The sequence below is a fragment of the Procambarus clarkii genome, chromosome 56 (genome assembly GCF_040958095.1).
Source record: "Procambarus clarkii isolate CNS0578487 chromosome 56, FALCON_Pclarkii_2.0, whole genome shotgun sequence".
Lineage (NCBI taxonomy): Eukaryota > Metazoa > Arthropoda > Malacostraca > Decapoda > Cambaridae > Procambarus > Procambarus clarkii.
The window spans coordinates 30,415,458-30,439,136 of NC_091205.1; the positions used below are offsets into that span (position 1 = coordinate 30,415,458).

Below are 23,679 nucleotides of genomic sequence, written 5' to 3' on the forward strand. Positions count from 1 at the left end.
CCATACACTAGGAGGCAACATTAGAGAACGAAGGTGGCTCATCAGTCTGTTCTTCACCTTTCCTCTGCTCTGGAACCCTCAGGAAGATCTCCCCAGAAAGAGAAATTGTTGGAGAAATGCAATTGCTGCTGAGCCGGAGAGCGTAGATGGCCGGCCCATCCGTGCCTCATGCTGAGGGAAGCAGTAAGGTTGGCCAAGCTTGAATACAGCTTCACGTTAAGCTGTGCTCAAGAACAGTTAACAAATAATAAATTGTTGGCGTTGTTGTAAGGCATCATCATCAACAAAGACAGATTACAATATTATAAGCTTATCACTAACTTACTACCGTTTACAAGAGTGAAATGGGAACAGCTTTTGTAACTATCAGTAACAGAGGGACGGAAGCTCATTGTCAGTTGCCACCAATTAGAGGAAATTGGCAAATGGATATTGTATGCATCCATGAGTCTCAGGAGACTATGGAGTTATGCTCTGGTTGTCGGCCTGGAGTGACCTCTCCAGGGCGCAAAGCCAGATTAGGTTGATATGGGGGAGAAGCTGTCACCCATGCAGCAGATCTCCCCCTCTCCACGGCGCCGAAAGTCTCCAGTGGAAAGGCAAGCGCTATTATGATTGGTTCCAGCGCCCTCGCAGGAACTGTCAGAACGAGGTTGAAGGCAACAAGAAACTGCCCGAGGGGCGCCAGCTCTGGAGTTTACATCGAAGTTGGTAAAAGAAGACACAGGGGCCCCAGACCGCTGTGGTCGGGGCCGGAGAAGAACCACCCCAGCAAGGGCCAGACCGACCCCAGCCTCCTGAAGCAGAGCTTGGACCACACGAGCCCCAGGAGGTGGACGTCCCAGCCCTTTCACCCGAGGCCGGCTTCCTTCATGACCCAGCTGAAGGTAGAGATATCTATTGACATGTTCTCAGCTCAGAACATGTTTTTGTTGTTTTAGATAACTGAAGGTAGAGTGATAATTATTAATTAGTTGTATTATTATTATAATAATAATTATAATAATTGTTGCAATTAATAATTCTTCTTCCTTCTGCTGGGTCATGAAGGAAGTTCATGACCCGTTCAGATAGATGTAATAAAAGATATACATATCCATACCGTTTTACGTCATGAAAACGATCCATAAATGCGGAGATGTGTTTGGCTGTGAGAAAAGTCGTAAGTAAATTATTTCCAATTAAGAGAAGGATCCCTGTCAGATCATTCAAAAATACCTCTTACAAACCTTCAACCAAATTATGAGAGATGACCTATGGCTAATGACTTATGGTTCAACCTTTTGGGCTGGACGGAAAAGCAACGGTCTCGCTTCTTGCAGGTCGGCGTTCAATCCCCCAACCGTCAAGGTGATTGGGCACCATTCCCTTCCTTAGTCCTATCATATATCATTATCCTAATATCCCTTCCGAGTGTTATCCCGCTAAACACTCGACGAAACAACGACGTTGCTACAAAGTTGAAGCAAATTGTAACACGTTCTAACAAGCATCTAGCAAGTTGTAACAACTTTCTAACACATCATAAACACTTTATAACAAGATGTAACAGCTTTGTATCAAGTTGTAACAAGGTAACAATAGAGACCATTACGTTGTGTGTTTGGAGGGATATGTTCGTCCTGGGCAAGTGCTCCCTCCTGATGCTCCTCCTGACGAAGGCCTTACCTTACCTTACCTTACCTTACCTTACCTTACCTTACCTTACCTTACCTTATGGCTTCATGTTATATATATTAGCCTGTTCATCTTTATACATGCCAAATGTATAAGGTGCGACAGCCTTATGTAAGGTGTATTTAGGTGCTACAGCCTAAATTGTAAGTTTAATCACCATTATCCACAGAGATTGAGTGATAGTTGTATCACTTGACTGAGGAAACCCTTGTAGAGTACTGTTGTGTGTGCCCCCTCCCCCCAGCCTCGTCTGGCGGGTGCCAGTCACCCACTCAGGGTGTCAGTCACCCACTCAGGGTGTCAGTCACCCACTCAGGGTGTCAGTCACCCACTCAGGGCGCATCCATCTGAACTTAGAGGTGAGAGTTCAACAGGAGTGCTAGTCATGATCAGTGTCTTGGTGAATAAGTGTAGTCTGGGTCAGTATACAAGTATGGTAGAGGATGTGTGGATGAATGGTATTCACTCCTCCATCTTTTTTCATTAATTCCAGTGTTATTGAACTCACACAGTAATTGGTTTAGTTTTCATAACTTAGTAAATTCGAAGTATTTTGTAAATAAAGTGTTCTCTTAAATTTACACTAATGAGTTTGTTCATCCCCTTATTGATGTCCAAATCATAAAGTAATTATGCCTTACTGAGAGCAAGAGACATAGCAGGGGGAGGCCTGGTCGACGACCAGGGACCTCTCGACCTTAACAGGGATGCTAAACCCCGAAATCCCCTCAAGGTAACCTCTCAAGGAGGGGGATGTGGTCACCCTCCACACCCTGGGTGTCTCGCCTCCTCCACGGGCTACGTGCGGTGTTCCCTCCAGGGAACTATTAAGCAGTGGTTTCCTGTTACATTGCTTAGCATATGTTTAAGGTTTGGTTGACAGGATAATGGCAACATTTAGGTATAAGCATCTCTTTCTATTTTCCTCCTACTTCCTCCTCTTTTTCCTAGTACATAATTCTTCCATCCGGATACCTTCTCACTTTCTTTCTCTCCCACTTCACTCCCTCCTTCTTCAGCCTCTTCCGTTTTCCATCCATTTCTTTGTCACTCTCTCCTTCTCTTCTCTCATTCCTTACTCTTTTTTCCTTACTCTGTCTCCTTTCTCACCACCAGAAGAATGCCATCAGTAGTAGAAGAGTGCTAGAGAGGATCACAGGTAGAGGTTAGTTAGAGAGGGTAGTTACATCGTTACAACTTCAGGTGGCAGAAAGAAAAATGTTAGACGTTCTATTCACCAGCTGAGAGAGACTAAATGCTAACAAACGGTCGAGCCCCATTCTATTAGGGAGTGCCAGAGATAACAGAACAATGGTGATATGAAAAGGTTGGTATTGTTACGTGTGACGCCAGAGTGGCTGTGACGACCTGATGCCATCACCGGCACAGCTTGTGTTAGGTTAGGTTGTGGTATTGCCAGGGTTGTTGTGGTATTGCCGGGGTTGTTGTGGTGTTGCCGGGGTTGTTGTGGTGTTACCGGGGTTGTTGTGGTGTTGCCGGGGTTGTTGTGGTGTTGCCGGGTTGTTGTTGTGTTGCCGGGGTTGTTGTGGTGTTGCCGGGGTTGTTGTGGTGTTGTCGGGGTTGTTGTGGTGTTGCCGGGTTGTTGTTGTGATGCCGGGGTTGTTGTGGTGTTGCCGGGGTTGTTGTGGTGTTGCCGGGGTTGTTGTGGTGTTGCCGGGGTTGTTGTGGTGTTGCCGGGGTTGTTGTGGTGTTGCCGGGTTGTTGTTGTGTTGCCGGGGTTGTTGTGGTGTTGCCGGGGTTGTTGTGGTGTTGTCGGGGTTGTTGTGGTGTTGCCGGGTTGTTGTTGTGTTGCCGGGGTTGTTGTGGTGTTGCCGGGGTTGTTGTGGTGTTGCCGGGGTTGTTGTGGTGTTGCCGGGGTTGTTGTGGTGTTGCCGGGGTTGTTGTGGTGTTGCCGGGTTGTTGTGGTGTTGCCGGGGTTGTTGTGGTGTTGCCGGGGTTGTTGTGGTGTTGCCGGGTTGTTGTGGTGTTGCCGGGGTTGTTGTGGTGTTGCCGGGGTTGTTGTGGTGTTGCCGGGGTTGTTGTGGTGTTGCCGGGGTTGTTGTGGTGTTGCCGGGGTTATTGTGGTGTTGCCGGGGTTGTTGTGGTGTTGCCGGGGTTGTTGTGGTGTTGCCGGGGTTGTTGTGGTGTTGCCGGGTTGTTGTGGTGTTGCCGGGGTTGTTGTGGTGTTGCCGGGGTTGTTGTGGTGTTGCCGGGGTTGTTGTGTTGCCGGGGTTGTTGTGGTGTTGCCGGGGTTGTTGTGGTGTTGCCGGGGTTGTTGTGGTGTTGCCGGGGTTGTTGTGGTGTTGCCGGGGTTGTTGTGGTGTTGCCGGGTTGTTGTGGTGTTGCCGGGGTTGTTGTGGTGTTGCCGGGGTTGTTGTGGTGTTGCCGGGGTTGTTGTGGTGTTGCCGGGTTGTTGTGGTGTTGCCGGGTTGTTGTGGTGTTGCCGGGTTGTAGTGGTGTTGCCGGGTTGTTGTGGTGTTGCCGGGTTGTTGTGGTGTTGCCGGGGTTGTTGTGGTGTTGCCGGGTTGTTGTGGTGTTGCCGGGGTTGTTGTGGTGTTGCCGGGGTTGTTGTGGTGTTGCCGGGGTTGTTGTGGTGTTGCCGGGGTTGTTGTGGTGTTGCCGGGTTGTTGTGGTGTTACCGGGGTTGTTGTGGTGTTGCCGGGGTTGTTGTCGTGTTGCCGGGGTTGTTGTCGTGTTGCCGGGGTTGTTGTGGTGTTGCCGGGGTTGTTGTGGTGTTGCCGGGTTGTTGTGGTGTTGCCGGGTTGTAGTGGTGTTGCCGGGGTTGTTGTGGTGTTGCCGGGGTTGTTGTGGTGTTGCCGGGGTTGTTGTGGTGTTGCCGGGGTTGTTGTGGTGTTGCCGGGGTTGTTGTGGTGTTGCCGGGTTGTTGTGGTGTTGCCGGGGTTGTTGTGGTGTTGCCGGGGTTGTTATGGTGTTGCCGGGTTGTAGTGGTGTTGCCGGGTTGTTGTGGTGTTGCCGGGGTTGTTGTGGTGTTGCCGGGATGTTGTGGTGTTACCGGGGTTGTTGTGGTGTTGCCGGGGTTGTTGTGGTGTTGCCGGGGTTGTTGTGGTGTTGCCGGGGTTGTTGTGGTGTTGCCGGGGTTGTTGTGGTGTTGCCGGGTTGTTGTGGTGTTGCCGGGTTGTAGTGGTGTTGCCGGGGTTGGTGTGGTGTTGTCGGGGTTGTTGTGGTGTTGCCGGGGTTGTTGTGGTGTTGCCGGGGTTGTTGTGGTGTTGCCGGGGTTGTTGTGGTGTTGCCGGGTTGTTGTGGTGTTGCCGGGGTTGTTGTGGTGTTGCCGGGGTTGTTATGGTGTTGCCGGGTTGTAGTGGTGTTGCCGGGTTGTTGTGGTGTTGCCGGGGTTGTTGTGGTGTTGCCGGGGTTGTTGTGGTGTTGCCGGGTTGTTGTGGTGTTGCCGGGGTTGTTGTGGTGTTGCCGGGGTTGTTGTGGTGTTGCCGGGTTGTTGTGGTGTTGCCGGGGTTGTTGTTGTGGTGTGGGGGGTGTAGCAGTAGTAGTAGTGCTGAGTGCGGGACTGTGCTCAGAGTAACACTGTGAAGGTCTGACTGCTCTTGGTGCTCCAGAAAGAACAGTGTTTATTGATAACAAAAAAATCCTCTCCAGTCTCTTGTGTTGGTCAAAGCAAGAGTTGACATCTGGCAACACTGTTAAAACTACTTGGCATTTGGTTGTTTACTAAATTAATAAATTACTGATTCATGGTTGTGTGGTGGGTTGAAGAGGATGCTGCTAATAGAGTCAGAGGAAGAGAGCAGAGCAGAGCATACATGTTTGAATGTGTGTTTGTACTTACCTAGTTGTTCTTGCGGGGGTTGAGCTCTGGCTCTTTGGTCCCGCCTCTCAACTGTCAAACAACTAATGTACAGGTTCCTGAGCCTATTGGGCTCTATCATATCTACACTTGAAGCTGTGTATAGAGTCAGCCTCCACCACATAATGCACTCCACTTCCAAATGCATTCCATTTGTCTACCACTCTGACACTGAAAAAAATATTTCTAAATGTCTCTATGGCTCATTTGGGCACTCAATTTCCACGTGAGTCCCCTAGTGCGTGTGCCCCTTGTGGTAAATAGTCTGTCTTTATCTACCCTATCAATTCCTCTAAGAATCATGTATGTGGTGATCATGTCTCCTCTAGCTCTTATGTCTCCCAGTGACGTGAGGTTTAATTCCCGTAGTCTCTTCTCGTAGCTCATGCCCCTCAGTTCGGGTACTACTTTGGTGGCAAAACCTTTGAACCTTTTGCAGTTTAGTCTTATGCTTGACTAGATATGGACTCCATGCTAGGGCTGCATACTCCGGGATTGGTCTGACACATGTGGTATTCAAAGTTCTGAAAGATTCCTTACACAAGTTTCTAAAGGCCGTTCTTATGTTAGACAACCTGGCATATGCTGCTGGTGTTATCCTCTTGATATGGGCTTCAGGGGACAGGTCTGGCATGTTATCAACCCCCAGGTCTTTCTCTCACTCTGACTCTTGAAGTATTTCATCTCCCAAATGATACCTTGTATCTGGTCTCCTGCTCCCTACACCTGTCTTCATTACATTACATTTGCTTGGGTTAAGCTCTAACAACCATTTGTTCGACCATTCCTGCAGCTTGTCCAGGTCTTCATGAAGCCTCAAGCTGTCCTCCTGTCTTAATCCTTCTCATAATTTTGGCGTCGTCAGCAAACATTGAGAGGAATGAGTCTATACCCTCTGGGAGATCATTTACTTATATCAGAAACAGGATAGGTCCGAGTACAGAGCACTGTGGGACTCCACTGGTGACTTCACGCCAATCTGTCTCACCCCTCACTGTAATTCTCTGCTTCCTATTGCTTAGGTACTCCCTTATCCACTGGAGCGCCCTACCAGTTACTCCTGCCTGTTTCTCCAGCTTATGTATCAGCCTTTTATGGGGTACTGTGTCAAAGGCTTTCCGACAGTCCAAAAAATTGCGGTCCGCCAATCCTTCTCCTTCTTGCTCAATCTTTGTCACCTGATCGAAGAATTCTATTAAGCCTGTAAGGCAAGATTTACCCTCCCTGAACCCATGGTGATAGGTTGTCACGAAGTCTCTTCTCTCCAGATGTGTTACTAGGTCTTTTCTCACGATCTTCTTCATCACCTTTCATGGTATACGAAAGTTAAGGATACTGGTCTGTAGTTCAGGGCCTCTTGTCTGTCATCCTTTTCGTATATTGGGGCTACATTGGGGCTAGGTAGTCTTCCATATTTCTGGTATGTCTCCCGTCTCCAGTGACCTACTATAGTAGGTTTGCTTGCCACTCTCCATAGTGTATATATACACTATGGAGAGTGGCAAGCAAAGTGCCTCTGCACACTCTTTCAATACCCATGGTGAGATCCCGTCTGGACCAACAGCCTTTCTAACATCCAGATCCAGCAGGTGTTTCTTGACCTTCTCACTCGTAATTTCGAACCCTTCCAAAGCCGCCTGGTTTACTTCTCTTTCTCCTAGCACAGTGACCTCACCTTGTTCTATTGTGAAGACCTCCTGGAACCTCTTGATGAGTTCTTCACACACCTCTTTGTCATTCTCTGTATACCTGTCTTCGCCTGTTCTACGTTTCATTACCTGTTCTTTCACTGTTGTTTTCCTCCTGATGTGACTATGGAGTAGCTTTGGTTCGGTCTTGGCTTTGTTTGCTATATCATTTTCATAATTTTTCTCTGCTTCTCTTCTCACCCTTACGTACTCATTCCTGGTGCTCTGGTATCTCTCTCTGCTTTCTGGTGTTCTGTTATTCCGGAAGTTCCTCCACGCCCTTTTGTTCAGTCCCTTTGCTTCCATACATGCCCTATTATACAATGGATTCTTCTTTTGCTTCCCGGATTTTTCCCTTTGGGACGGGATGAACCTTTTACTGCATCCTGACACTTTTGGATGACACAGTCCATCATATCTTGTACAGACTTATCTCTCAGGTCTGTGTCTCAAGGTATTTCCCTTCGAAAACGTCTCATCTCTTCATAGTTTCCCTTTCGGTATGCCAGCCTTTTCTTTCCTAGTTCTTTTTTGGGAGAGATAATTCCTAGCTCTACCAGGTACTCAAAGTTTAATACACTGTGGTCATTCATTCCCAAGGGTGCTTCCATCTTAACTTCCCTAATATCCCACTCATTTAGGGTAAATATCAGATCGAGCATGGCTGGTTCATCTTCTCCTCTCATTCTTGTTGGTTCCTTGATGTGCTGGCTTAGAAAGTGTCTTGTTGCCACGTCCAGCAGCTTAGCTTCCCATGTTTCTGGCCCTCCATGGGGATCTCTGTTCTCCCAGTCTATTTTCCCATGGTTGAAGTCTCCCATGATTAGTAGTCCAGATCCATTCCTGCTGGCAACAGAAGCTGTTCTCTCAATTATGTTAATGGTGGCCATGTTGTTTCTATCATATTCCTGTCTGGATCTTCTGTCATTTGGTGGTGGATTATATATGACTACGACTATAATTTTTTGCCCTCCAGTTGTTATGGTACCTGCTATGAAGTCACTGAAACCCTCACAGCCCTGAATAACCATCTCCTCAAAGTCCCAGCCCTTTCTTACCAGCAGAGCTACACCACCTCTACCTTTTCCTTCTCTCTCTTTCCTCATAACATAATATTCCTGTGGGAACACTGCATTTGGTATGGTTTTCGTTAGCTTCATTTCTGTGAGAGCTATTATGTCTGGGTTTTCCTCAGGTACCCCTTCTCCAAGCTCCTTTGCTTTATTTGTAATTCCATCTATGTTAGTGTACATTGCCTTGAGGCTCACTTTCTTCTGTCCCTTCTCAAATCGCCTCCTTGGTGAGTGTTCTGCTGGTGGAGGAAGCTGTTCCATGGGTATGAGGATTTGTGAGGTGGATAACAGGGTTGCAGAGGATACTGGGATGAGGGGCGGGGGATCAAGTGAAGTGGGGGGGGGGTGACAGGGAGGGTATGGGATGAAGGGGAAGGGAGGACCGGAAGGAAAATGGGGGAGGGGGGGGGGAGGACATGGCAGGGGGAGGGGAGGGGTAGCAGGGTGGAATGGGGTGTGGGGGGAGGGAGATTTGGCTTAGCATTTGAGTGGGGGCAGGGAGGGTTTGGGGTAGGGGGGTTTTCTATGCAGAGGAGGGTGGTGTGGTTGCCCTCCCCTCTGGTGTTACTGGGTACATGGTTGTGGGTTTCCTCCTCACCTCTGGGGATGATGTGTTGGGAGCTGTGAGTTCCTGGTTTACCCCTCTCGCCCTGCGCTTCTTCCTTGTTTCTGCCACCATGGCTTTCTCCTCCCTTGTCATGTCCTTCTGAAGTATTTCTTTTTTGAATTCTACCACATGTTGCAGGTGGCTCTTTCCTTGTTAGAGTCATCTCCTTTGTGTACTTGTTTGCAAACACTATCTTTAACACACGGTCTCGGTCTTTCTTGTACCAGCCTAGCCTGAAAACCTTCTCAATTCTACGCTCAGCCCCTTCCATCCCATGTGCCTTTAGTATTTCATTCACTGCTGCGTTGTCCTTATCATTCCACCCTGTCCTGTTGGAGCCTTCCTGCTCTTTAATACCCACAGCTACCACTGATCTTTTTCTTTCCACCAGCTGGCTAGTGGAGAGTGCCGCTTCCTGTGAGTTGGCTGCTTTCATGGCCACCTCCATCATTAAGAGCCTGTTCTGGAAAAAAGGCTAAGAAAAAGCCTTATTTAGGTTCAGATAGACACAGTCAACCTAACTCCCCTTTTTCTTGTAGTATCTCTGTGGCTCTATCATAAAACTAAGTAGATTTGTTACACAGGATCTTCCTGCTCGAAAACCATACTGTCTGTCCGTTACGTCATTACTCTCTACGCTAGGCAAAACGCAGTTCATTGGGCTACATAAAATAATATGATATTTAATGAAGATAAGTTCCAGCGCCTACACTTCAGAAAAATGAAAATATAACAACGGAAACCACGTACAAAACGCAGTCAAATCATAACTGAACGAAAAAGCAATTTAAAGGATTTGGGTGTACTCATGTTAGAAGACCTTACCTTCATAAAACACAATAAAGTAGACATCACAATTGCAAGAAAATTGACAGGTTGGATAACAAGAACCTTTCACACTAGAGATGTTATGCCAATGATGATACTTTTCAAGACGCAAGTGCTCTCTAGTGTGGAGTACTGCTGCACAATAACAGCCCCTTTCAAAGGTGGAGAAATTGTTGCCCTGGAGAGCGTGCAGAGATCCTTTACTGCTATAATCCACTCAGTAAAACATCTAAACTATTGGGACGAACTAAAGTGCCTAAATCTGCATTCTCTTGAGCGCAGGCGGGAGAGATACATAATAATTTAGGCGTGGAAATTAGTAGAGAGGCTGGACCCAAGCCTGCACACAGAAATAACACGACATGAGACCAGGAGGCATGGCAGGATATGGAGAATACATACGTAGAAAAGCAGAGGTGCAATTGATTCTCTTGAGAGAGAACTCTATCAACATCAAAGGCCCCGAGACTGTTCAATACGCTTCCACTACACATAAGGGGCATAACTGCCCGACCCCCTTACAGTGTTCAAGAGATAACACGATAAACAACGGATACCTGATCAACTAGGCTGTGATTCATATGTCAGGCTGCGAGCAAGCACGTCCAACAGCCTGGTAAACCAGTCCAGCAACCAGGAGACTTGGCCGAGGACCGGGCCGCGGAGTCGTTGAGCCCCAAAATCATGGGAAGTTAACCGCAAGGTAGGTGTTTAACCCATTAGGCTTAACTATTTATTCTCGGGTTTTGACTACCACGCTTGTTAAACCTCCACTCCACTCGTATAATTATACGAGTCTATAATTTAGAGATTCTTCTTGACTGCAATTTTTATGTTGGCCTATGTACTATGTTTGCCTTTTTCTACATCTGCTAAGAATTCTGTGCACAAGGATGACTGGCATATTAATTGGAGTGGAATGCTCAGCTCAGTTTCTCATTCTCGCAGCACCCAAGGTGAAACTCCTTCGGGTCCGACTGCTTTATTTTTTCCTTACCCTTTCAGGAATTTTCTATTTTGTCTTGAGATATGTCTATGTATTCTATGGCGTGCTTTGGAATTGGCATTTGGTCTGGCTCTCTGAAATCCTCATTTTGTACAAATACTCTTTGGAAATGTTTATTTAGCATTTCACACATTTATTTTTCATTCTCAGTAGTCCTGTTCCCCCGTTCACAATCTCGGGATTTTATCCATTACATACAGCTTGCTATTAATAAATTTATAGAAAAGGTCTGGATCTGTTTTACATTTGTCTGCTATACCTTTTTCAAAGTTTCTTTCTGCCTTCCTCTCCTCACTGCTGTGTATGTGTTTGTTGCTTGCTTGTGTTGCTGGTATGTTTGCGGGTTAGGCCTCTCCTATACTGAACCCATTTCCTTGTTTTCTCCTCTCTGGCCCTCTCACAAATTCTGTTGAACCAATCCTGTTTTCTGGTCGTGCATCTCTGTTTTGGTATGAGATTTTGAATTTCTTCATCGTGCATTTCGCCAAATTTGGCATACATCTAATTTACTTCCTTTCCCAGGAACAAGTCTGTTTCAATGTCCCCATTCTCTTCTAGATTATTTTGCAAAGCATATTTAATGTCCAACAGAACATGGCCATTCTTTCCCATGGGAGGAACGTACTGGATGTCTGTGACGATAATCTCCTTCAAGAGAGATTGAGCCTGCTCTTCCCTCCTAAGTACGTCCCTAACAACAATACGACTAATATAGAAGATATATCCAACAAGTACAACACCAAGGTTTGCCCAGAGAACAAACGTATTCAGCACCAGGAACACCTGCTCCACCTCCACCACTCAAACCAGCGAAGTACCTTTGCGTCGCCTGCTCATCGCTGATTGGCTGGTGCCAGTCACACCTGCTTCCTCCGCCCGCCACACTAGCTGACGTCTGAGCCACCACGACCTACAGACCTCAGAATATCCCGTGCTTTCCACAAGTTAACACGTCTCATTGGTAGACTAAGCCTGGCTTACGTGTACTAAGGGAGGTGGCAGCTTAAAGCCAATATTCCTGCATCCATATATCTCCTTGTATATTATTTACTTTGATATTACTCACTTGTCTTAACGTAACTTTTCATTTTGCCAGTGATTATTCTTATTATTTTGATTGATTGATTTTATGTTACAATTTTTATGTCCATTTTATTCATGTTTTGCTTTTCTAACGTAATTAAAATCTCATTGTTAAATTTACTTGTGTTTTGTGTGTCTTCCCATTACCTTACCTCAGACGAAAGTTCCAGATTTTCTCTTTTTGTTTCTTTATGTGACGAGGCCATACCCCTAGCTTTTGAAACAGCCGAACACCAACGCGTTACCGTCACAATGTCAAATACCTTTTCTTCTTTCCTGGTAAATATTAGATCCAGTACTGACAGAACATCCCCTTCCCTCATTCTTGTGGCCTGCTTGACGTGTTGATACACGAATGTCTAACAAATGAGGTTTACAAATCTGCCTGTCCAAATTTCCTCTGTTCTTGCCTCGTAGGCCTCCCAGTCTATTGCTTTCAAGTTGAAGTCTCTCAGTACCAATAATCGTGATTCAGCTTTATCTGCTTTTACTATAATCTCTCTCATGATCATTATGAGGCCCTCTCGTTTGTCATCCAGTTACTCCTTTGTCCATGTGTTGCTTGTTGGTGGGCTGTTGGCATTTAAAATTATCAGTTTATCTTCCTGATTAAAAACCTGCAATGTGTCAACCTCTCGAGAGTTTTCTATTATTATCTCTCTTATCTTCAGGTGTTCTTTCAACAGCACAGCCACTCCTCCCGCTTCCTAGTTTTCCCGCCACGTCTTCAAACTGAGAAGTCCCTTGGGAATACTACCTCATTTAAAATAATTTCTTCAAGTTTCGTTTCAGTTAGTTCAACAATATCCGGGACCTAAGGCCAAATTATATCTTTTAGCTCCAGTATTTTGTATCTCACCCCATTTATGTTGGTATATATAATTTTCAGGAACCTGTTCCCTTCCCTTTGTCCTTTACTCCCCCTTCCTCTAATGATTTTGTTGCTTTGTTTTTATGTACCATTTCACTAGCTTTCCAATCCCTAACACTTTGTTGACAAAAATAATTTCTTTCTTCTTCGTTTCTATTCCCATTTAGACGTTTCGCAACATCGTGTGCTTGTTTGCATCCACGTGTGCGTGTGTGCGTGTGTTTATGTGTGTGTGTGTGTGTGTGTGTGTGTGTGTGTGTGTGTGTGTGTGTGTGTGTGTGTGTGTGTGTGTGTGTGTGTGTGTGTGTGTGTGTGTGTGTGTATTTACTATTTGTGCCTTCAGAATCGAGCTTTTAACTCATGGATTCCGCCTTTCAAACGAATCTATTTTTCATCTTATGTCTACTACAAACATTTTTTTCTCACACACACACACACACACACACACACACACACACACACACACACACACACACACACACACACACACACACACGCACACACGCACACACACACACACACACACATGAGTGTGTTATGATGAGGCATGAGTTATGAGGATAGACTACGTGAACTGCACCTCACGTCGCTGGAAGACAGAAGAGCTAGGGGAGACATGATCACCACACACAAAATTCTCAGGGGAATTGACAGGGTGGACAGGGATGGATTATTTAACACGGGTGGCACACGCACAAGGGGACACAGATGGAAGCTGAGTACCCAAGTGAGCCACAGAGACATTAGAACGAACTTTTTCAGTGTCAGAGTAGTTAGTAAATGGAATGCATTAGGAAGTGATGTGATGGAGGCTGACTCCATACACAGTTTCAAATGAAGATATGACAGAGTCCAGTAGGCTCAGGAATCTGTATACCAGTTGATTGACGGTTAAGAGGCGGGACCAAAGAGCCAGAGCTCAACCTCTGCAAACACAACTAGGTGAGTACACACGCACACACACACACACACACACACACACACACACACACACACACACACACACACACATACACATACACACACACACACACACACACACACACACACACACACACACACACACACACACACACACACACACACACACATACACATACACACACACACACACACACACACACACACACACACACACACACATACACACACACACACACACATACACACACACACACACACACACATTTATATACATACACTCAGCAACAGGGCTGGTGGCTGAGTGGACAGCGCTCTTTACTCGTGGTCCAGGGATTGGAGCTCGATCCCCGCAGCCGGCGGAAACAGATGGGCAGAGTTTCTTTCAGCACTACATATGTACCTGGGAGTTAGACAGCTGTTACGGGCTGCTTTCTGTATGTGTGTGTGTGTGTGTGTGTGTGTGTGTGTGTGTGTGTGTGTGTGTGTGTGTGTGTGTGTGTGTGTGTGTGTGTGTGTGTGTGTGTGTGTGTGTGTGTGTGTGTGTGTGTGTGTAAAAAAAATAGTTAGTAGTTAGTAATAGTTGATTGGATGACAGTTGAGAGGCGGCCCGAAAGAACAGAGCTCAACCCCCGCAAGCACAACTAGATGAATACAACTACGTGAATACACACAGAAAGCAGCCCGTAGCAGTTGTCTAACTCCCAAGGTACCTATATAACAAGGTGAAAGAAACTCTGCTTATTAAGTTTTCGCCTCGGCTGGGAATCGAACGCTGGTACATCGGATTACGACCCCTGAGCGCTGTCCACTCACCTAGGTATACGTGTGTGTAATTACCTAAGTGTAGTTACAGGAGGAGAGCTACGCTCGTGGTGTCCCGTCTACCCAGCACTCTGTCATATAACACTTTAAAACTACTGACTTTTTTTTTGTGTGTGTGTACTTACCTAGTTGTACTCACCTAGTTGTGTTTGCGGTGGTTGAGCTCTGGCTCTTTGGTCCCGCCTCTCAACCGTCAATCAACAGGTGTACAGATTCCTGAGCCTATTGGGCTCTATCATATCTACACTTGAAACTGTGTATGGAGTCAGCCTCCACCACATTGCTTCCTAATACATTCCATTTGTCAACCACTCTGACACTAAAAAAGTTCTTTCTAATATCTCTGTGGCTCATTTGGGCACTCAGTTTCCACCTGTGTCCCCTTGTGCGTGTGCCTCTTGTGTTCAATAACCTGTCTTTATCCACCCTATCAATTCCCTTCAGAATCTTGAATGTGATGATCATGTCCCCCCTAACTCTTCTGTCTTCCAGCCAAGTGAGGATTAATTCCCGTAGTCTCTCGATCCTCGTAGCTCATACCTCTCAGTTCAAGTACTAGTCTGGTGGCAAACCTTTTCCAGTTTAGTCTTATCCCTGACAAGATATGGACTCCATGCTGGGGCTGCATACTCCAGGATTGGGCTGACATATGTGGTATACAAAGTTCTGAATGATTCTTTACACACGTTTCTGAATGCCGTTCGTATGTTGGCCAGCCTGGCATATGCCACTGACGTGATCCTCTTGATATGGGCTGCAGGAGACAGGTCTGGCGTGATATCAACCCCCAAGTCTTTTTCTTTCTCTGATTCCTGAAGAATTTCCACTCCCAGATGATACCTTGTATCTGGCCTTCTGCTCCCTACACCTATTTTCATAACATTACATTTGGTTGGGTTAAACTCTAACAACCATTTGTTCGACCATTCCTTCAGTTGTCTAGGTCTTCTTGAAGCCTCGAACAGTCCTCTTCTGTCTTAATCCTTCTCATAATTTTGGCATCGTCCGCAAACATTGAGAAAAATGAATCTATGCCCTCCGGGAGATCATTTACATATATCAGAAACAAGATAGTACCGAGTACAGAGCCCTGTGGGACTCCATTGGTGACTTCACGCCAATCGGAGGTCTCACCCCTCACCGTAACTCTCTGCTTCCTATTGCTTAGGTACTCCCGTATCCACTGGAGCTCCTTACCAGCTACACCTGCCTGTCTCTCCAGCTTATGTACCAGCCTCTTATGCGGTACTGTGTCAAAGGCTTTACGACAATCCAAGAAAATGCAGTCCGCCCAGCCCCCTCTTTCTTGCTTAATCTTTGTCACCTGGTCGTAGAATTCTATTAAGCCAGTCAGGCAAGATTTACCCTCCCTGAACCCATGTTGGCGATTTGTCACGAAGTCCCTTCTCTCCAGATGTGTTACCAGGTTTTTTCTCACGATCTTCTCCATCACCTTGCATGGTATACAAGTTAAGGACATTGGCCTGTAGTTCAGTGTCTCTTGCCTGTCGCCCTTTTTTGTATATTGGGACCACATTCGCGGTCTTCCGTATTTCTGGTAGGTCTCCCATCTCCAGGGACCTACAATACACTATGGAGATTGGCAAGCAAAGTGCCTCTGCACACTCTTTCAGTACCCATGACGAGATCCCGTCTGGACCAACAGCCTTTCTAACATCCAAATCCAGCAGGTGTCTCTTGATCTCCTCTCTCGTAATTTCGAACCCTTCCAAGGCCGCCTGGTTTACTTCCCTTTCTCCTAGCATAGTGACCTCACCTTGTTCTGCTGTGAAGACCTCCTGGAACCTCTTGTTGAGTTCTTCACACACCTCTTTGTCATTCTCTGTATACCTGTCCTCGCCTGCCCTAAGTTTCACTACCTGTTCTTTCACTGTTATTTTCCTTCTGATGTGACTGTGGAGTAGCTTTGGTTCGGTCTTGGCTTTGTTTGCTATATCATTTTCATAACTTTTCTCTGCTTCTCTTCTCACCCTGACATACTCATTCCTGGTTCTCTGGTATCTCTCTCTGCTTTCTGGTGTTCTGTTATTCCGGAAGTTCCTCCACGCCCTTTTGTTCAGTACCTTTGCTTCCATACATGCCCTATTATACCTTGGATTCTTCTTTTGCTTCTCGGATTTTTCCTTTTGGGCCGGGATGTATCTGCTTACTGCCTCCTGACACTTTTGGGTGACACAGTCTACCATATCTTGTACAGACTTAGCTCTCAGGTCTGTGTCCCAAGGTATTTCCCTTAGGAAGCTTCTCATCTCCTCATAATTTCCCTCTCGGTATGCCAGCCTTTTGATTCCTAGTTCTTTTTGGTGGGAGATAATTCTTAGCTCTACCAGGTACTCAAAGTTCAATACACTGTGATGTATTGCTTCCATCTTGACTTCCCTTATATCCCACTCATTTAGGGTAAATATCAAATCAAACATTGCTGGTTCATCTTCTCCTCTCATTCATGTTGATTCCTTGATGTGCTGGCTTAGAAAGTTTCTTGTTGCCACGTCAAGCAGCTTAGCTCTTCATGTTTCTGGTCCTTCCTGCGGATCTCTGTTCTCCCAATCTATCTTTCCATGGTTGAAGTCTCCCATAATTAGTAGTCCCGATCCAGTCCTGCAGGCAACAGAAGCTGCTCTCTCTATTATGTTAATGGTGGCCATGTTGTTTCTATCATATTCCTGTCTGGGTCTTCTGTCATTTGGTGGGGGGGTTATATATGACTACGACTATAATTTTTTGCCCTCCAGTTATTATTGTACCTGTTATGTAGTGTGTGTGTGTGTGTGTGTGTGTGTGTGTGTGTGTGTGTGTGTGTGTGTGTGTGTGTGTGTGTGTGTGTGTGTGTGTGTGTGTGTGTGTGTGCGTGCGTATGTGTGAACTCACCTAGTTGTACTCACCTAGTTGTGTTTGCGGGGTTGAGCTCTGGCTCTTTGCTTCCGCCTCTCATCAGTCAATCAACTGGTGTACAGATTCCTGAGCCTATTGGGCTCTATCATATCTACATTTGAAACTGTGTATGGGGTCAGCCTCCACTACAACACTACTTAATGCATTCCATTTGTTAACTACCCTGACACTGAAAAAATTATTTCTAACGTCTCTGTGGCTCATCTGGGTACTAAGTTTCCATCTGTGTCCCCTTGTTTGTGCTCCACCCGCGTTAAAGAGTTTGTCTTTGTCCACCCTGTCAATTCCCCTGATAAATTTTGTAGGTGGTTATCATGTCTTCCCTTACTCTTCTGTTTTCCAGGGTTGTGAGGTTCAGCTCCCTTCGCCTTTCCTCGTAACTCATTCATCTCAGTTCCGGCACCAGTCTGGTGGCATACCTCTGAATCTTCTCTAACTTCGTCTTGTGTTTAACTAGGTATGGACTCCAGGCTGGAGCTGCATACTCCAGGATTGGTTTTACATAAGTGGTATACAGGGTCCTGAACGATTCCTTACACAAGTTTCTAAAGGCAGTTCTTGTGTGTGTGTGTGTGTGTGTACTCACCTATTTGTACTCACCTATTTGTGCTTGCGGGGGTTGAGCTTTGGCTCTTTGGTCCCGCCTCTCAACTGTCAATCAACTGGTGTACAGATTCCTGAGCCTACTGGGCTCTATCATATCTACATTTAAAACTGTGTATGGAGTCAGCCTCCACCACATCACTGCCTAATGCATTCCATCCGTTAACTACTCTGACACTGAAAAAGTTCCTTCTAACGTCTCTGTGGCTCATGTGGGTACTCAGTTTCCACCTGTGTCCCCTTGTTCGCGTCCCACCAGTGTTGAATAGTTTATCCTTGTTTACCCGGTCGATTCCTCTGAGGATTTTGTAGGTTGTGATCATGTCTCCCCTTACTCTTCTGTCTTCCAGTGTCGTAAGGTGCATTTACCGCAGCCTTTCCTCGTAACTCATGCCTCTTAGTTCTGGGACTAGTCTAGTGGCATACCTTTGGACTTTTTCCAGCTTCGTCTTGTGCTTGACAAGGTACGGGCTCCATACTGCGGCCGCATACTCCAGGATTGGTCTTACATATGTGGTGTACAAGATTCTGAATGATTCCTTACACAGGTTCCTGAACGCTGTTCTGATGTTAGCCAGCCTCGCATATGCCGCAGACGTTATTCTTTTTATGTGGGCTTCAGGAGACAGGTTTGGTGTGATGTCAACTCCTAGATCTTTCTCTCTGTTCGTTTCATTAAGTACTTCATCTCCTATTCTGTATCCTGTGTTTGGCCTCCTATTTCCACCACCTAGGTTCATTACTTTGCATTTACTCGGGTTGAACTTCAACAGCCATTTGTTGAACCATTCACTCAGTCTGTCTAGGTCATCTTGTAGCCTCCTACTATCGTCCTCAGTTTCAATCCTCCTCATAATTTTTGCATCATCGGCAAACATTGAGAGAAACGATTCTATACCCTCTGGAAGATCATTTACATATATCAGAAACAGTATAGGTCCAAGGACTGACCCCTGCGGTACTCCACTCGTAACGTCTCGCCAATCTGAGACCTCACCCCTCACACTGACTCGTTGTCTCCTGTTACTTAGGTACTCCTGTATCCAACGGAGCACCTTCCCTTTCACTCCAGCCTGCATCTCCAGTTTTTTCACTAGCCTCTTGTGTGGCACTGTGTCAAAGGCTTTCTGACAATCCAAAAATATGCAGTCTGCCCACCCTTCTCTTTCTTGCCTTATTTTTGTTGCCTGGTCGTAGAATTCAAGTAACCCTGTGAGGCAGGACCTGCCATCCCTGAATCCATGTTGATGCTGTGTTACAAAGTTCTTTCGCTCCAGGTGCTCCACTAGCTTTCTTCGCACAATCTTCTCCATCATCTTGCATGGTATGCAGGTTAGGGACACTGGTCGGTAATTCAGTGCCTCCTGTCTATTCCCTTTCTTGTATATCGGGACTACGTTAGCTGCTTTCCAAATTTCTGGCAGTTCCCCTGTTGCTAGTGATTTGTTATACACCATGGAGAGCGGGAGGCACAGTTCTTCTGCTCCTTCCTTTAGTATCCAAGGGGAGATTCCATCTGGACCTATAGCCTTTGTCACATCCAATTCTAGTAAACACTTCCTTACTTCCCCGCTGGTAATCTCAAACTCTTCCAGTGGTTCCTGGTTAGCTATTCCCTCTCTTATCTCTGGGATTTCTCCTTGCTCTAAGGTGAAGACCTCCTGGAATTTCTTATTCAGTTCCTCACACACTTCCTTGTCGTTTGTAGTGAATCCTTCTGCCCCTAACCTTAATTTCATAACCTGTTCCTTTACTGTTGTTTTTCTCCTGATGTGGCTATGCAGCAATTTAGGCTGAGTCTTTGCCTTGCTTGCGATGTCATTTTCGTATTGTCTTTCTGCCTCTCTTCTCATCCTAACATATTCATTCCTGGCATTCTGGTATCTTTCTCTGCTCTCCAGTGTCCTGTTATTCCTATAGTTTCTCCATGCCCTTTTACTTTGCTGCTTAGCTAGCCTACATCTCTGATTAAACCATGGGTTTCTCATCTTCATTTCACTGTTTTCCTTTTGGACTGGGACAAACTTGTTTGCTGCATCCTTGCATTTTTGCGTGATGTATTCCATCATATCTTGGGCCGTCTTTTCCCTGAGCTCTGTTTCCCATGCTATATCTGCTAGGCATTTTCTTATCTCCTCATAGTTTCCCTTTCGGTATGCTAACCTTTTGGTTTCGGTATCCCTTCTCGAGTTCAATAACCCTTCTTCAATCAGGTACTCAAACACCAATACACTGTGGTCGCTCATTCCTACTGGGTCCTCAAAACTGATTTCTCTTATGTCAGAGTCGTTCAGGGTGAAAACCAGGTCGAGTCTCGCTGGTTCATCATTTCCTCTCATCCTTGTGGGTTCACTGACATGCTGGGTTAAGAAGTTTCTAGTCGCCACCTCCAGTAGTTTGGCTCTCCACGTATCCTCGCCTCCGTGCGGTTCCTTGTTCTCCCAATCAATCCTGCCGTGATTGAAGTCCCCCATGATGACCAGGTGGGATCTATTTCTACAGGCAGAAGAGGCTGCCCTCTCAATTATAGTGTTAACTGCCATGTTGTTGCTTTCGTACTCTTGACTGGGTCTTCTGTCATTTGGTGGAGGATTATATATTACTGCTACTACTATCCTTGGTCCTCCCATTGTCATGGTGCCTGCTATGTAGTCTCTGAAACCCTCACAGCCCGGGATGGCCATCTCCTTAAAACTCCATTCCTTTCTCATGAGTAGGGCCACTCCTCCTCCTCCCCTACCTTCCCTCTCTTTCCTTATTATTGTGTACTCCTGGGGAAACACGGCATTCGTTATGATTCCTGAGAGTTTTGTTTCAGAGAGTTTTGTTTTGTTGAGAGTTTTGTTTGTGTGTGTGTGTGTGTGTGTGTGTGTGTGTGTGTGTGTGTGTGTGTGTGTGTGTGTGTGTGTGTGTGTGTGTGTGTGTGTGTGTGTGTGTGTGTGTGTGTGTGTGTGTGTGTGTGTGTGTGTGTGTGTGTGTGTGTGTGTGTACTCACCTAGTTGTACTCACCTAGTTGTGTCTGCAGGATCGAGCATTGACTCTTGGATCCCGCATTTCGTGCATCGGTTGTTTACAGCAATGACTCCTGTCCCATTTCCCTATCATACCTGGTTTTAAAATTATGAATAGTATTTGCTTCCACAACCTGTTCCTGAAGTGCATTCCATTTTCCCACTACTCTCACGCTAAAAGAAAACTTCCTAACATCTCTGTGACTCATCTGAGTTTCAAGCTTCCATCCATGTCCTCTCGTTCTGTTACTATTCCGTGTGAACATTTCGTCTATGTCCACTCTGTCAATCCCTCTGAGTATCTTATACGTTCCTATCATGTCCCCCCTCTCCCTTCTTCTCTCTAGTGTCGTAAGGCACAGTTCCCTCAGGCGCTCCTCATACCCCATCCCTCGTAGCTCTGGGACGAGTCTCGTTGCAAACCTCTGAACCTTTTCCAGTTTCATTATATGCTTCTTCAGATGGGGACTCCATGATGAGGCGGCATACTCTAAGACTGGCCTCACGTAGGCAGTGTAAAGCGCCCTAAATGTGTGTGTGTGTGTGTGTGTGTGTGTGTGTGTGTGTATGTGTGTGTGTGTGTGTGTGTGTGTGTGTGTGTGTGTGTGTGTGTGTGTGTGTGTGTGTGTGTGTGTGTGTGTGTGTGTGTGTGTGTGTGTGCGTACTCACCTAATGTGTGTGTGTGCACGAATGCGTGGTGTGAACAGTTAGAAACTGCTAAAAATCTCCATGGGAAACTCAGCCAAAATCTCAGATTGTATAAAGGTTGCTGGAAGTGGCAACAGGAGCCGGTTCTAGCTAAGTGAGGCACTGCAGGGGCCGAGGTAGACCTGCCTGTGACCGTCACATGCCACCGATGTGTCATCATGAGAAGTTGGGTGACGTCAGCCCCAACCGTCTGGCCTCCAGCCTCAGACAGACAGACAGACAGACATTCTCTTATTTAAGTACTAGTAGGGTATCCGGAGGTGGCCGGGGTAGTCTCTCTCTCCCCTCCATCCTCCTTGCCACACCTCCTCTTTCCCACTACCCCCACATTCCCTCCTCTTCCCTTTCCCTTCTCCCTTTCCCTTCTCCCTTTCCTTCCCATCTCCCCTTGATGTCCCCTCTCCCCTTGATGTCCCCTCTCCCCTTTCTATCCTCTCTCTCTCCCCTCTTTTCCCTCTTTCTTCCCCTTCTCCTCCACATCTGGTCCCCAACCTCAAATAAACAGACAGTTCGACATATATATATATATATATATATATATATATATATATATATATATATATATATATATATATATATATATATATATATATATATATATATATATTTATATATATATATATATATATATATATATATATATATATATATATATATATATATATATATATTTATATATATATATAACGAGGGTGGTAACCAGCGGCGCCCGGGTCTCTCACCCACCTTCCTCTCCGAGCACAATGTTGTCCTGAGAGAGACGACGTCGTGCCCTCAGGGAGCAGACACGTCATGTATGTTCTGCTAGACTTCTTTTATTGACGACCAATAATACATAATGAATATACTGAGACTGCAATACCTGAATTTATCTTTCGAGTTTACTGCAAAATTTTATAATTTCCTGTAAGTCCCTAGGCTTTACGTCTGACGAACATATGTCCATAAACTGTACTCAAATAAAAAATACCGAACTTACCCTCAGCCTGAACACGAAGATCTGAATTTAATTCTACGAAAAAGTCTACAAAACCCCTTCAGAGTCTTCATTTGTAGGGCTGAGCCAGAGCCTGTGGAGGAGTGTTGGCCACTTACCCTGTGTTTGTCAATGTGGAGCGGGCGCAGGTTAGGGTCATAGAGGAGCAGCGACGGGTCCAGGTTGATAGGGCTCTGACGGCGACCATTGGTACACAGCGACCACTCAGGGTTAATCAGACCCCAAAACTGTGGACCTGTCAACAGATAAAAATAAACAATATAGTATAAATTACAACTCTGACAATAAATTAAAAAAAACGAGAAGAATGCTTGATAATTGACCTAAAAAGTAACAACTTGCATAATTTGAACTTTGAACTTCTAAATAACGTTTTCTGTGAGAAGTGAAAATAACATTATATTAACTGACAATAACAACAGTAGCACCAGCAGTAACAGAAGTAACACCAATAGTAGCAACAGGAGCATAAAGAATAACAAACAGCATCACCAACAAAAACAACAGTTGCACTAACAATAACAACAGTAGCACCACCAATATCAACAGTACCACCAGCAATAATAACATTAGCACCAACAAAAGTAGCACCAACCATAGCAACATTAACATAAAAAATAACAATATCACAAACAATAAAAACAGAAGGACCAACAATAAGAAAAAGTGCAACAACAATAACAACAGTAGCACCGTTAAAAACAACAGTAGCACCATCAATAACAACAGTAGCACCAACAATAACAACAGTAGCACCATCAATAACAACAGTAGCAACAACAATAATAACAGTAGCAACAACAATAACAACAGCAGCACCAACAATAACAACAGTAGCAATAACAACAGTAGCACCAACAATAACAACAGTAGCACCAACAATGACAACAGTAGCACCAACAATAACAACAGTAGCACCAACAATGACAACAGTAGCACCAAAATAACCATAGTTGTACGAACAATAACAACAGTAACACCAACAATAATAACAGTAGCACCAACAATAATAACAGTAGCACCAACAATAACAACAGTAACACCA

The 23,679-nt window shown here is 45.6% G+C and overlaps 1 protein-coding gene across 1 annotated transcript in view; it reads right to left on the reverse strand.

Moving 5' to 3' along the window:
• LOC138353238 (putative carbonic anhydrase-like protein 2) overlaps positions 1–23,679 on the reverse strand; it is an 867,912-nt gene that overhangs the window by 547,250 nt on the left and 296,983 nt on the right. Inside the window, exon 3 of the mRNA XM_069306124.1 lies at positions 22,733–22,869. Coding sequence (XP_069162225.1) covers positions 22,733–22,869 — 137 coding nt within the window. The remainder of the gene's footprint in view (positions 1–22,732; positions 22,870–23,679) is intronic.